The sequence below is a fragment of the Pogonomyrmex barbatus genome, unplaced genomic scaffold (assembly GCF_055798465.1).
Source record: "Pogonomyrmex barbatus isolate J1 unplaced genomic scaffold, ASM5579846v1 scaffold3, whole genome shotgun sequence".
Taxonomy (NCBI): domain Eukaryota; kingdom Metazoa; phylum Arthropoda; class Insecta; order Hymenoptera; family Formicidae; genus Pogonomyrmex; species Pogonomyrmex barbatus.
The window spans coordinates 11,991,578-12,005,145 of NW_028297127.1; the positions used below are offsets into that span (position 1 = coordinate 11,991,578).

The 13,568-nt window shown below is 34.4% G+C and overlaps 2 protein-coding genes across 12 annotated transcripts in view; one reads left to right on the top strand and one right to left on the bottom strand.

The window, feature by feature from the left end:
• Eip78C (Ecdysone-induced protein 78C) overlaps positions 1 to 9,212 on the top strand; it is a 72,152-nt gene extending 62,940 nt beyond the window's left edge. For 4 of the 5 annotated variants that reach the window (XM_089079234.1, XM_089079232.1, XM_011631938.2 and 1 more), the window contains exon 8: positions 231 to 9,212. The gene's annotated coding sequence lies outside the window, so the exon portion shown is untranslated. The remainder of the gene's footprint in view (positions 1 to 230) is intronic. The other variant, XM_011631937.2, reaches the window with a different exon arrangement.
• LOC105422533 (phosphoglycolate phosphatase) lies at positions 6,213 to 13,146 on the bottom strand. Of its 7 annotated transcripts, none has more exons than XM_089079243.1 (6): positions 12,659 to 13,145; positions 12,509 to 12,602; positions 12,200 to 12,448; positions 11,876 to 12,127; positions 11,503 to 11,799; positions 6,213 to 10,449 (listed from the first exon to the last, which is right to left on the bottom strand). In XM_089079243.1, the coding sequence occupies exons 1-6, from the start codon at positions 12,671 to 12,673 to the stop codon at positions 10,442 to 10,444; spliced, it is 915 nt and encodes a 304-aa protein (XP_088935369.1). In that variant the 5' UTR covers positions 12,674 to 13,145; the 3' UTR covers positions 6,213 to 10,441. The 7 variants fall into 7 exon arrangements, with proteins under 7 accessions (XP_088935369.1, XP_088935368.1, XP_011630237.2 ...); XM_089079242.1 differs by lacking the exon at positions 6,213 to 10,449 and adding an exon at positions 10,544 to 10,636 and having other exon boundaries at positions 12,659 to 13,146; XM_011631935.3 differs by lacking the exon at positions 6,213 to 10,449 and having other exon boundaries at positions 10,671 to 11,799; positions 12,686 to 13,144.
• Positions 13,147 to 13,568: the final 422 nt, after the last annotated feature.

Here is a 13,568-nt window from a genome sequence, read left to right on the forward strand (position 1 = left end):
TTTTATAATAATCAAATATAATATGTACAGTTCTAATGATTTTTTATGTAATGCTCAAGCGATAAATAATTCAGAATTTAATAAATCTACGGATCTTTGCGAATCATATCCACTTCTGTCGTTTTGATAAATTTCTCTATAACTAATATTAGGCTATTAGGCAACTTTGTTTGCTTTCTTCCATCGTAAGATCTTGAATTGCCAAATACAGTGAAGTGTCGTTTGTTCAGCAGCTTCTATAAGCAACAGCGAGGCCAATAATTCGAGACCAATGACGCCGTGATGTCGGCGAGAAATCGAGTCGTCCAACGCTTACCGAGGCCGCTCTGAATATCTAGACACGTTTGTTTTAATTGACAGACAGTGAAACACGTCTAACATGATCACGAGATCCGAATTGCGTGAAGAACGAGCGGTTGGAACCGAGAAATGAAGCATATCTGTGAAGACTATCGCAAAGAAATATTATACAAAATAAAGAAGAGAGAAAAGCGAAGATGCGATTGTCGATGATTGTCAATGGCAATTCTCGCTGACTTGTCCCTTCTGACGAGATATCTCGATCGATCAAAAGCCAAGGAAATATTTTCGGCCGAGAGATCGCGAAAGATTTGCCGATATTAAAAAAAAAAAATTAAAAAAAGAGAAAAGGGAAAATATGCAATCGTCGATTATCTGGGCAGCGAGATCGAGCGGCGGACATTAGCGCAACTCTCTGGCCGGCGATCTTTTAGGGAATTCCCTCAGGATATCTCTCGATCGCTTCAGCGTGACAGAAGATAATCTCAAGAGAAGGAAAGATCATCTTTAACGGGCCGTGCAAGCAATACGGCGGAACTCCAAGCTTCGTGCCAGCTCGGAGGGAAATACGCAGACGCAATTTGCTCAAATCCAACGGAAACGGCTTTGTATTCGCCAGGCAATAGCACACACGCATCAGAGCACGAGCGTCTCCGAACGGGCGTGTACTTGAAATACTCAATCGACGAGGGCGGGTTCTTTCGCGCCGCTTTGTCGCCGCGTCAAGTAAACAGATGGCTGTTTTAACGAGCATCACAAGCGATGAGCAAGCACAAAAAGCATAATCGAGTCACGGACGTCCGTTCGTGCACAACACTTCTGTCCTTTTCTTTCTCTTTTGTTTCTTCGATTAATTCTAAGATTTAAGGATATACATATATGTACATATATATATATATATATATATATATATATAAATAACAGCGTGCAGTATCCGTTTGAGAACGGCTAGAACGGAATCGGCCAAATGATAGCATCAGAAACACCAACTACATACTCAACGGACATATCAGAAATTAGAGATTACGAAGTGTTCCCTTGTGTATCAAGCGTTGCCGAGCACGAATGTGTCTCTTGTGAGACACGCGGCCAGTGTAATTGCAACGAGTTCGAATTTCGATGTTGCACAAACGCGTGGAAAACATTCAGTCCAACGACGGGAAGAAAGAGCTACAGGCTTTTCCGAATAAGAATTGAATATCGCGGATTTCCTTTGCCACACATTTTATAATTACTTGTAATAATATACAATAATAATGAGATACATGTCTTTAATTATATATTAATAAATATGTAATTATAGGGAAAAGGGTGGAAAAGTGCCGAGAATAGATACATATCCAAATTTTTATATATTTATTTTCTTGTGTGTTGTGTCATCGAAAGGCGAACTTGTGAAAATGTCATCATTTTCGATCCCCAATTTGTCGCGACACCGAGATGACGATGAATGATTGTACGCGGCCGCGTAAATGTAACAAAACGCGCGTGTGATCGGGCACGAAGTTTGCGCGATATTAGCGCGAGCACGCGTACATATATGCATACAGCAGTTATGAGCTTATGTATGTCATTAAAAGCGCTGAGAAGAAGCATATATACAAATTTCATTGCTGTAAGGCTCGAGAGAGGAAATCTTTATAGAACGTATCTTCTTATAGGCGCATCTGCTACGAATTTCAATCTATGCAATCTCTATTTTTATTACTCGACAAGTAGAATAGCGAATTATCTCGGTATACATATATATAATTATATAATTTGTATAATTGTGTAATTATATATGTATATATAAATTATATATCGTCGCGCACGGCGCTTCGGGAAACTGTTCCGAGCGGAAGCGCACAAGAGAAAACCGAAACGCGGTTCGAATTAAAGTTCCTCAAATAATCACACGGAAAATTTTCGCACGTATAGAATTCGGACACAATGAAAGGAATAGGAAATTAAAAATAGAGAATTAGGAATAAAGAATTTCAACGTATATCAACGGAATCCATTCTTCGATGCACACTCAGAGAATATCAAGGTGCTCTTTTATTCGGAAATGATTTTCTATGTTTCTAAATTATTCTTTATATTTATTTTTTTTTACTTCTCATTTCCGCTCATTGTGCCTGAATCCTCACTCGTCGCGGCGAGTCTGTGTCTGTGATCTGTAAATCGTGTCCCGCGACAACAGCATGCAACGCGACGAGTTGCTACTTGTTACACGTGCGTTACAAAATTCCGCGAACGAATATGTGTGTCAGCGACACGCGGTCCACATACACACGAGACACCCAACGCACGCAACGTCCAGAGAATTCTACCTGACTCGCGATTCCGCGCGGAACGATTCTGGCGGCGAAGCGCGACCGGCTCTTCAAATTTCAAACGCTAATAACTTTCTGACAATGACTAGCGTATAATTCATAATAATATATGTATAATCGCAGAGCGTATGTGCACGTATCCGTGCACGTGTGTACATCTGTGTGTGAATGTGTGTGCGCGTGTGTGTGTGGCGTATGCGCGAATGCATCGAAATACTCATCCGTGAAAACATGGAATAAGAGAGCAAAAAGGATATCGATATAAATTTCACTGTTTTATCTATACGCCGGGCGTACTAACGACGTAACCCGGTTTTATTGTCGCTATCACTCAAATCGGAAAAGAGGAATCGAAAATATTGTCCTTGCAATTAAAGGAAGGAAGAAGGAATTTCTCCAATCTGTATTACTCTATCTCTTTTTCTCGCTCTTTCTCACTCTTTCTAAGCGCTCACATCAAGTTGTGAATAAACATATCATACTTAATATATTGGACAAAGAGGATATCATCGTTTAATATAATATAAATATATATACAAATATATATAGGAGAAATATATATATGTATATTGCAAAGGAACATTATATTGAAGCTATATTGCAAAAAAAAGAAGTAGCTGTTAATTAACGCGTTAATGTCGAGTGAATCGCAAGATAGGACATATCGATGATTACGATGCAACGATCACAATCACGTGGTAGTGTTCTCTCGCTTTTATATTTTAATCATCGTAATTTTTCTATTTTAATTGGCATTGTCTTTCGTGATCTAATATAAATTGAGCATGCGTAACTTTGACATTTATTGATCGTCATACTGTTTTCGCTTTCGCTATCCGATTATCGCGAAAAGAGAAAAATGTCGATTAGACTTTCAGGGTTTTGGGATAAAGTTTCGAGAAAGGATATCTCCGATTGTGAAATCCAATGACGAGGACATCGACGGCGACATCGATGTCTCTTGGCTTATTAAAATTGGAAGAGGCTGTGAGAAATAAATTTCAGTGCAATGTGCAATGATAATTTTCCGAGGGATAATCTCGAGGAGTTCCAAGCGACTAAAAAGAGAAAATAAAGGAAAAGAAGAAATGAGAAAAAGAAGAAAAAAAAAAGTTCAAAAAGAAAAGGAACGACAGGAATTCTCTAAACGTTAACTTTTTTTATATCGCTAAGTTGATACAAATTAAAAATGGAGAACGTAAGTAAATAAATAAATGATAGATATATAAATATCACAGGTATTATCACTCTCTTCCAAGGTCGACATTTTTCTCCCAGTTTACATCACGGTCGTATTCTTCAAAATTTCTAGTCCCACGAAAATTATTCACCGAGATAGCAATCGTGAATTGAAGAGGTGTTCTGGCGAGCGTTGCTGGAGTATATAATTAAACGGCCAAATACATCATAGTAATAATATAGCGTAATATTGTATTATTATGATAAAAAAGATAATTCTCTATCTGTCTCTATCTCTTAGCGACGACGCCGGTCAATCGTCCTTCGTCGTCTTTGCGCAACGCCGATAGTGTTCCTTCGCGTTCTTGCTGGTTGTTCGCGCGCGAATCGATGATGCTCCACTTTTAGGGACGCGCCCGAATCCCTTCGCCCTGATTTCGCCCAGATCTTTCGCTCCGGTCGTCGGCGATCCTTCGTTCTTTGACTTCTCGTAGCGTAAACTCGACGATTGGCCGGTACAGTAAAGAAAAAAAACACACACGACATACAAAAATGGAATCGATAATCATCGAGTGATGTAATTTGAATCTCGATATAGTATGGGAAGGATCGAATAAAAATCGAATCGCGGAGATGTTGATGCGTAAATCTTCATGACATGAAACTGAGTTTGTCGTCGAGCGAGATCCATGAAGTGGATCAAAGTGGAAACAATCATCGAAACAACGCATTTTTTTCACCAGTTTTTATTGGTTCTATCGTCATTCTATGTCGATAAATCTCCGTATTTTCCCAATCTTTTGGAACTTACCAAACCGACTTAAAGGGACGATTTTGTCCTTTTTCCCCTGTTTCTCAATCTCAATTTTCTTTTTTCTCTTTCGTGTTCCGACCGAAACGCAAGTTCCGAGTTCGTCCACTCCCTTAATCCTTTTTTTCCCTTTAGCCCGTCCTTCTGATCTGCCATCCCCCGGTCCTCCTGATTTGATCTTTCGCTTTGTCTCTTTTAGATTTCGAGATTCGAGATTTCGGTCATGGTGCTATAGTATCTGTACATATACTTATAGAAATCGTTGGTATAATCAGTATCGTTACGATTAATAATATTATTACGGTTAAAATCCGATTATTATCGCTGTGCTCCTCCTACTGCTATTATCATTATCATCATCGATATGTTTATTATCGTTATTGCTACCATCATTAATAACTATTATTATGATTATAATTATTATTGATAAAGATATTATATTATATTGATTGTACTTATTAATGATTATCTATATCGACGTTATGTATCGTCAGCGGCGCTATTTAAGTCAAGCGAGTGCAAGGAAAGGCAGAACAATAAGATGGTCCCCCGACGGTTTTCGAAATATATATTTCTATGTATTCCGCCCGCAGTTGCTAAGATTACGTAATAATCATTCTTTGGTTTAATATGTAGACTTACATGCGCGCATTATACACATTCTCTCCGATACATATCAAAAGCGGCAATATATATTCAAATATATAGGATAGTCACAGATTCGCACAACAAAATTCTGTTATCAAGTTAAAACCAATTTCTTTCTGACTCAATTTATCATGAATTCAATTTTATTTATAAATCAGTTGAATTTTATTTAATTTTCGATGTACGAATATACGACATTAAACACATCGGTAAAGATTTCTTGCAAAAGAAGATTCCGTTTAAGTGAATCTATTTAAAATTAACTGAAATTTAAAATAAAATGATGTTTTCTATTAATTACGAAATTCTTCAATTACGAGTAGTCTTACGTTTGTGTGGAAAAAAGATTATAAATCGATCAAGGGATTTTATTGTGTCAAGCACTTGCGCGAATTTGTGTCCATCGTGTATACATCTAAAGGCACCTGACTGAAAAGAAATGCGAGCGTTGTCTGAAAATAAAATCATTAACAAATTGCGAAAGGATTTTATCATAACACTCGTTTATATTAATAAATCCTTTAATTTATAAAAATAAATTTGAAAAAATTAACTTGCTCAAATACTCGATTTATACTATCGAATGTTTTATCAAACGATTTGGACATATGTAAACAATGTATGTCCAACAGTGGTCAACGTATAAATAGAAAAAAAATTGTGCTTTTGTGAAATCACAATTTATATTTGTTGATGGGAATTTTCAAAAATCTTTCTCTTTTATTGAAATAATGTATGCTGCATTTAAATAATTAATGTCTATTATTACAATGAAAGAAGTTATATCATATAAATTTTGTTTTCTCGACTGCGAAAATATGATGAATCAAATGTAATAAATATTTATTCTTATTTATATGTCGCCACTGCACATACGTGCAATAAATACAATACCAATTAAACATTATTATCACGCAACTTAAAATCCAGAGAAAGTTTTCGTATGACGAATTAAATTCCAAAATAAGATTTTATTCAAGTGAAATCTGCCTTGAAATTATATGAAAGATCAGGTATCTACTCGCAAATTTACAAATCAGTTTGCAAAGAATATCTTGATCTTTCATCAAGTTGCAACTGAAAAAATTTCAATCTTATTAATTTTTAATTTTTTAAGCCCGTTTTGATATTGAAACATTTTTCAAAGATCACCTGGCGTTCGCAATTGAGAGAAAATGCGCGAAAAAAATACCATATACACATAAACATTATTAATGAAGATGAACGATGACGAGGATAATAGTAACGGTGGGCGATATCGGCGTGCCAAGGGAGGCGGGAATTATTCTTAAAGGAATATATATATATATATATATATATATATATATATATATACATATATATGTATGTATACATATATGTATATGTATGTGTATGTATATGTATATATATATATATATATATATATATATATATATATATGTTACACATATGTATGTATAAAATATAATATAAACGAAGAGATAAAACGATAACTAAGGGTAACTACGACAAAAAATGACTGCTCTATACTGCTAAAGTACAAATGTTTTCATTTAGTTGTTTTATAAGACGATATCGATTTGTTAGGACTGATTATATCTCGCATTCAGTGCTAAACGCAACGGGCGTTTTATTTATCTCGTAATGAAAATTGCATAGAATGTTACATGTGATTGAGAATTTAAATAGCTGCATACAGAATATTAAATGCGAGATATAAACTCGGATCTAAGTTTATTTCAGCGCGCCGGTTTGGGCACACATATATACATTCCGGCGCGAGTATGTATATCTGTATTTATTTGTTAATCTCGAAACGTATGGCTCGCCAAAGCCATGCGCGTGTATTCATACAGGATATCCCAAAAATCGCATGCTTTCCATCAACTATAATATTTTTAACGAATTTGGAATCGATCGTTTTGAATTTTTTTGTAGTGCCCTGCTTTTATGCATAATTCCCTGCCTTCTAATTATATTATAAAATTCAAATTAAAATTCACACACGCACAAATAAATTTATTCGAGATGATAGTTAAAAATTTCGAATTTAATTCAATTTAAATTTATATTCGCACTTGGTCTTTCAATTAATGAATAACTTATCGAAATCTACTTACTTCTGTGTTTTACGGAGGAGAAAGATCGGTTCTAAACTTAGTCAAATTATATTTGGAAGGAGACAAGTCCCGCACATTTTTGGATATCTTGTGTGTATAAAGCATGCATTCATACGCACACATACACGCATATCATATGACATATTCTTCTACTGCTACATCCAAACGCATGATGTGCATCCTCTCCATTTCGTCCATTTCGCGAAGCGGAAAATAAGATAATATTCGATTTTTTTGTCTCGACAATCGTGGTAGCGTCATACAGCGACATTCCAGCAGCATCAACGATTTTTTATTTTAGAGTTTATTAAGAGATACAGAGTAATTCAAATTTACGTCGCACAATTGCACATACACACGTCAATAAGAATCAAATCAAATTATTGATCAGCTAACATCTGCATATATTATATATTATTATCAACAAAGTATAATTTGACAGGCTGACTGATGACAGTTTATTTATCTATTTTTATATTTTATTTTTATACGATTCGAATCTCAAAGTCTTGACGATCAAAAATTGACTTACGGAAACAATTAACGAAAATTATATCGCCGAATTGTATAAATGTTAAAAATATATCTATGTAATAAAAAAAAGTATTTAATACTTTTTTTTAGATCTTTAGTTAAAAATTGAAAAATCTTTTTCGTCTGATCTTAATAATTTGTCAATAATGATACTTTCTGCGTGTGATGACTAAAACGAGAAAGATTTATGTATAGAATTTTTCGATTATTATAAAAAAATAGAATGTTTTTCAAGTTCAGTGAACATGTTTGAATTATTCTGTACTATCGTAAGTCTATTGAAATTATAGCGTATCGATAATTTTCGCAATTCCGTTAGAAATCTCTATCGAATCACCATCGTGTGTGTTTGTGTACGTATGTGGTGTATTTCTTTTGTCCGTATGTGAGTATACGTGAAATACGCGCGTGTGTATGTGCGTGTGTGTCATCAATTTTAATTAATAATATTCCACTTATAACAGCATTTCAGAGATAATTACATGCTTGCGGCGTAACTTGTCATTATAAAAAAATACGGACGTTTTTTCTGTATCGGAGACTTAGAGCGAGTGATCTAAAGTAGAAACGATTAGACTTAAATTCGTTGATTTATATTATATATCTGTAAATGAGAAGTTTATCGATTTATTATCTTTCTCTCCCTCTCGTTAGGATTGCTCGTTATTAATCTTGTCCCGTTATAATACAGCGTTATAATATGAATGTAGCGAAGGTAACATTCGTCAGTTTTCCAAAAGTGTTGGACGACTGCGAAATCATTTATGTGGAGTCCCTCACGTCGTTCTTATCATCATCCGCTCTCTCTCCTCCCCATTATCTAAACTGTCTACGATTAACATCGCGAAGTATTGGATCCTCCGCCTGTTAGAACCGTTCGATTATCTACAAATACACGAGAAAAACTTGTGCCAATTACAAGACTAATCATTAATACATACTAATTCATAAAGAACGAGAGGGCGAAGCGACGACGATCCATGAAATCGAAGAACTCACTTCCAAAAGCTCAAGAACATATCCTTTTGAAAATTGAAGATTGTGCATGCAGTAAGGCTACGTAATGCATAATTTTTTTAACGTGCGTTTAAAACGATTCAGAGGTGAGCTCTTCGATGGCGCTATACCGATGGCGGTTCTATTTAAGTGATCGCACATATCGAAATACATATATATCTTTTAAGGCTGTATCAATGTTTAATCGTCCATAGGATCCAGGATTCCTACGGATGTGTGTAAACTAAATGCAAATTTTGCCTCCGAGAGGATAGTGTAGCATGGCAATAAAGAGAAAACGATCGTATGCTTTCTTCAAGCGTATCTCTCTCTTTGTTTTGCATATCTTGAAAAATCTCAACTCACTTTCTCTTTCTCTCTCTCTCTCTCTCTCTCTCTCTCTCTTTCTCTTTTTCTATCGTTACAAAAAATTCTGATAACATTTTTAAACGCAACGTAAGAAAAAGGAGTAAAAATACAACAGAGATTATGTTTACTAATGTTATTATCGCGTGTTTTTCTAGTCCGCGAAAGATTTGTGATATATGTTTCAAAAAAATGTATAAGAGAAATTATTTATTGTTACCGATCCTCGATCGATCTGCCGTAAAGCATTTCGTTGTGAAATTGAAGAGTACCTTGAATGCGTTATATCTTTTCGACGTGTATCATGAATGACCTGTGATTTACACTGAAACTTTCATATTGAAATTTCAAATAGGCTCGATGGAGAAAATGTAGTCCGCGAAGATGGTCTTCGAAGATCTTTGTATCGATCGGAGAAAACATACGGGTTTCTTGTAATAATATTATTCACTTTGCGAACGTTACATATGGTGGTAATGAATGTTACGCTGTCTCGCTACAAATACTTACGCATTGAAACCGTTAACGATTAGCCGTTACAAATTTTATGACTCGAGTTCTTCGAAATTGATATTTGGATGTGTTTACAGCTAAGATATAGGCATGCACCTCTATAATCCATTTCCACCAATGTCTATTAATTTTAATTCCGGTTTAATTTATTTTTTGTCTTTCTCCCATTCTTAGAATTGAAAAAGATAAAAATTAAACCGCGCGAGATTAAAATTAATCTGCATTGGTGGATATGGACACAACTTTCTTCTCTCTACAGAGATTAGGAATGGAATCGGAAGATTTTCCGACGAAACTTTTAGAAAGTATAAAATAATATATACAGATATATACAGATATACACAGATATACACACACATACACACCATGTACACAAAAAAAAAACACACACACGACGAGATATGACACACATACAATGGATACACACGTACCACGCTTCTTTTATATTATATGATATAACGCGTTAAATATATTTCATTGTTATGAGTTTACAAGATCTAGATAAGGATTACGAATCCGTATCTCTCTTTATCATTAAGTTTACCATATATATTTGAATAATATATATTGTATTATCACATAATCTTTTTGCACATATCCTATCATCCTTCACCGATTCATCCTTTTCCTCTTTCTTCTCTTTCTCTCATTCTCTCTTTTTCTCACAGTACTCCTTATTCATCTGAAATGTGCATCATCCCTTTAAAAAAGGTGTACTTTTTCATATAAAAGGCATTGCCAAAATAAATATGGGGTTGGAAGATTAAAAGTGAAAATTTACTTTCTTGTTTTACGCCTTCATCTATTTTCGGAATATCCGTATATTTTCCATTCATTTCGTTTATTTGTGCTTTATTCATCTACCTCTTCTACAAGAAATAAATTGAAATAAACTGCAAGATATTTGGTTTAATATTGTTTAATATTTATTCATAGAGAGAATTCATTGATTTGAATATTGATATAATATAAATCAATATATTAATATCAATGTTTGTATAGATGTCCCGCTATTACTAACTTCTTTTAAAGATGTGTTCTTGAGATAATTTTGAGACAAAAATCCTAATACAAAAATACTAAGCTCTAACATTTTTCAAATTATAAATGATTAAAGTTCACCAATTGTAATGGCTAAGATTCACATGCTCTGATACATTATAATGCGTAATGATAAAGACGAATAATCATAATCACATTTAGAATTTACATTATTAGTTTCATGTTTTATATGAAAGATATGAAACTAACAATGTAAATTCTAAATTTCAAATTGTTCCTTTTTCCATTTTTATCATTGTATATTATACCCGCTTGAGCACGAAATTGTAATTATAATTGATGAATTTTGATCGTTTATAATTTGAAAAGTATAATCTCGACATTTCGTATTAGGATTTTCGACTTTAAGTTATCTCTGTAAATTATCAATACATTAAAAGAAAATGCAAATTACGAGATATCATGTATAATTGATATGAATTGACTATAAATTGATTATAATCAAGAATTTATTAGAAAAGTTCCATCTGTTAAATAATTTCTTACATGCAAATATATATATTTACATGTAAGAGAGTATGAGATGCAGATCTCATACAGACTAGTTATATCCTAAGAAATTGTATTATCGCTATATCTTTATTAAGAATTTTTCTTTATCATAAAGAAGTTGTCTTGTAACGATTTTATGACATTTCAGTTTCTAATTCTTTTAAGTATGGTAATAAATCACCTAGTTCATCTATATAATAGTGTGGTACGAGGTCCCGTTCTTCTTGTCGCTCAGACTTCTTCCATTTTTCAATATCCGACAACGTGGTCACCCCTGTCAGGACTAACAGAGTCATAAAGCCGCAACGAATTCCAAAAAGTATATCGGTGTTACATCGGTCTCCGATCATTAAAGTGCGCTGTGGGTCGATGTTGGATCGTTCCATCAACATCTTAGCCATGTATTCGTCCGGTTTGCCCATAATCACTGCTTTCCTTTCTGAACAACTTTCTATACATCTAACCAGACTTCCTGTACCTGCATAAAAGAGTTACAGATTTTTTAATTAACAGCATGTTACAAATACAGTTATGTAAATCATCTTGATGCATACCTGGTATTACAACATCATTCGAAACTGGATATCTCTCATCAGTATTGGTACCAATAAAGTGTACATTAGCGTCGCTCAGATATGTAGCTGCTTTTACCATCTTGGGATAACTAAAATGTTCATCATAACCGACTATAACCGCGGCTACTTCGGGATCTTTTTTAAAAACGGAATATGAGATATTTTGATTAAGTATATCCGGTCCTATACCACAATACGAGATACCAGCAAGTTCCAATTCCTTTGCGATCGCTGAAAATAGATAAGTAGCTGGAGTAGAATAATTAGGTATCATATTGTAGTTTAATTGACTTGGATCTTCACCTTCAGAACCAATAACATAGACTTTCTTGTGGAATCCTAAACTTTGCAGATAGCACGCCGACAGATAAGAGGTGCATAGAATATCATCCTGATTTGCCTGAAACTTAAGTGCTTTGCATTTTTCCACCAGACCATCACGCGTCTTCATGCTGTTGTTTGTCACATAGAAGACTCGTTTGCCAAGCTTGCGGAACAGATTGATGACGTCTGCCGAGTTCGGCAGGGGTGTCATGTGTATCCATAGCACTCCTAAAAAAGAGACCTGAAGAATCATCATACCAAATATGCTCAGGTGCAGTCTTCACTCACCGTCGCAATCGGTCAGCACGGTGTCGAACGAATTCAAGAATTTTTGGATATTTTGACGAGTGAGCGCTTTCACGTTTATCGCGGACATTATCACCTACAAAAACGACGACATGTATCATGAACATCAGATTGACATAGATGAATATATACCCGCGTTATCGTCATGGAAATTTTTACTTATTATCTGATAATATCGCCGACTAATCGGTATTTATCAGTAACGGTGAACCAAACGTATATACAATGACATTCGATAAAGAATGGCACAATCAGCTGAGATCTTCCTTTGTCACTTGAGGAAGATAGAAGTATGCGGTCACGCAGGCTGCGTTCCGCATATTCACTGCCAGTACTGAAAATATATAGTTCAGGTCACGTATATTATAAATTTTCAATACTGATGGTGAATATCGGAACGCAGCCGCAATGTCTCGACGTATAGGTTGTCTTGCAATCCGCAATTTTAAATAAGAGTACCCCATAAGTAACAGTTCGATCAAGCTTTTGAAATTGGATATTTTTTGTAATTTTGAAAGCGTTCAACATTTTAAAATTTTAAGTGCTTCTATAAATTTTGATTTAAAGAAATAAAAAAAAAAGGAGTAATACAACCGAGTAATATATTCTCAATAGTCCAAGATGATTCATACTGGGGGTTAATTGTGTATCTTGAAACAAGATGAGAATTACAAAAGTGAGGAAATTTACTAGATTTAGATGTATAAAATCGCAGATACTCTAGTGAATTTCTTTTTTTTTTGTAATTTTCATCTCATTTCAAGATACAATTAACTCCTTAGTAAGTTATCTCTATAAGAATTTTGAAATTCATCGAAAAGCGAAATTAAAGTGAATTTTCGCCACCGTTTCAAATTTTCCGAAGCTCATTGAAAAAAAATATTAATTTTTCTGCATTTCGAAATTTATTAGAAAAGGGGATCACATTCCAATAGTATAATACATCTGTTCCACATTGGCCAACGTTTTGGAATTTTCCAATGGATCACCAATCAGAAAATTGGCTAATTAGTGACATGCAACTGATAATATTCAATTTGTT

Excerpts from the sequence above, each read along its gene's own strand:
- LOC105422533 (XM_011631934.2), bottom strand. Across the intron at positions 12,449-12,508 it reads CGTGCTGACCGATTGCGACG|GAGTGCTATGGATACACATG; the intron begins GTGAGTGAAGAC and ends TCTCTTTTTTAG. Across the intron at positions 11,800-11,875 it reads GAATGATGTTGTAATACCAG|GTACAGGAAGTCTGGTTAGA; the intron begins GTATGCATCAAG and ends TCTTTTATGCAG.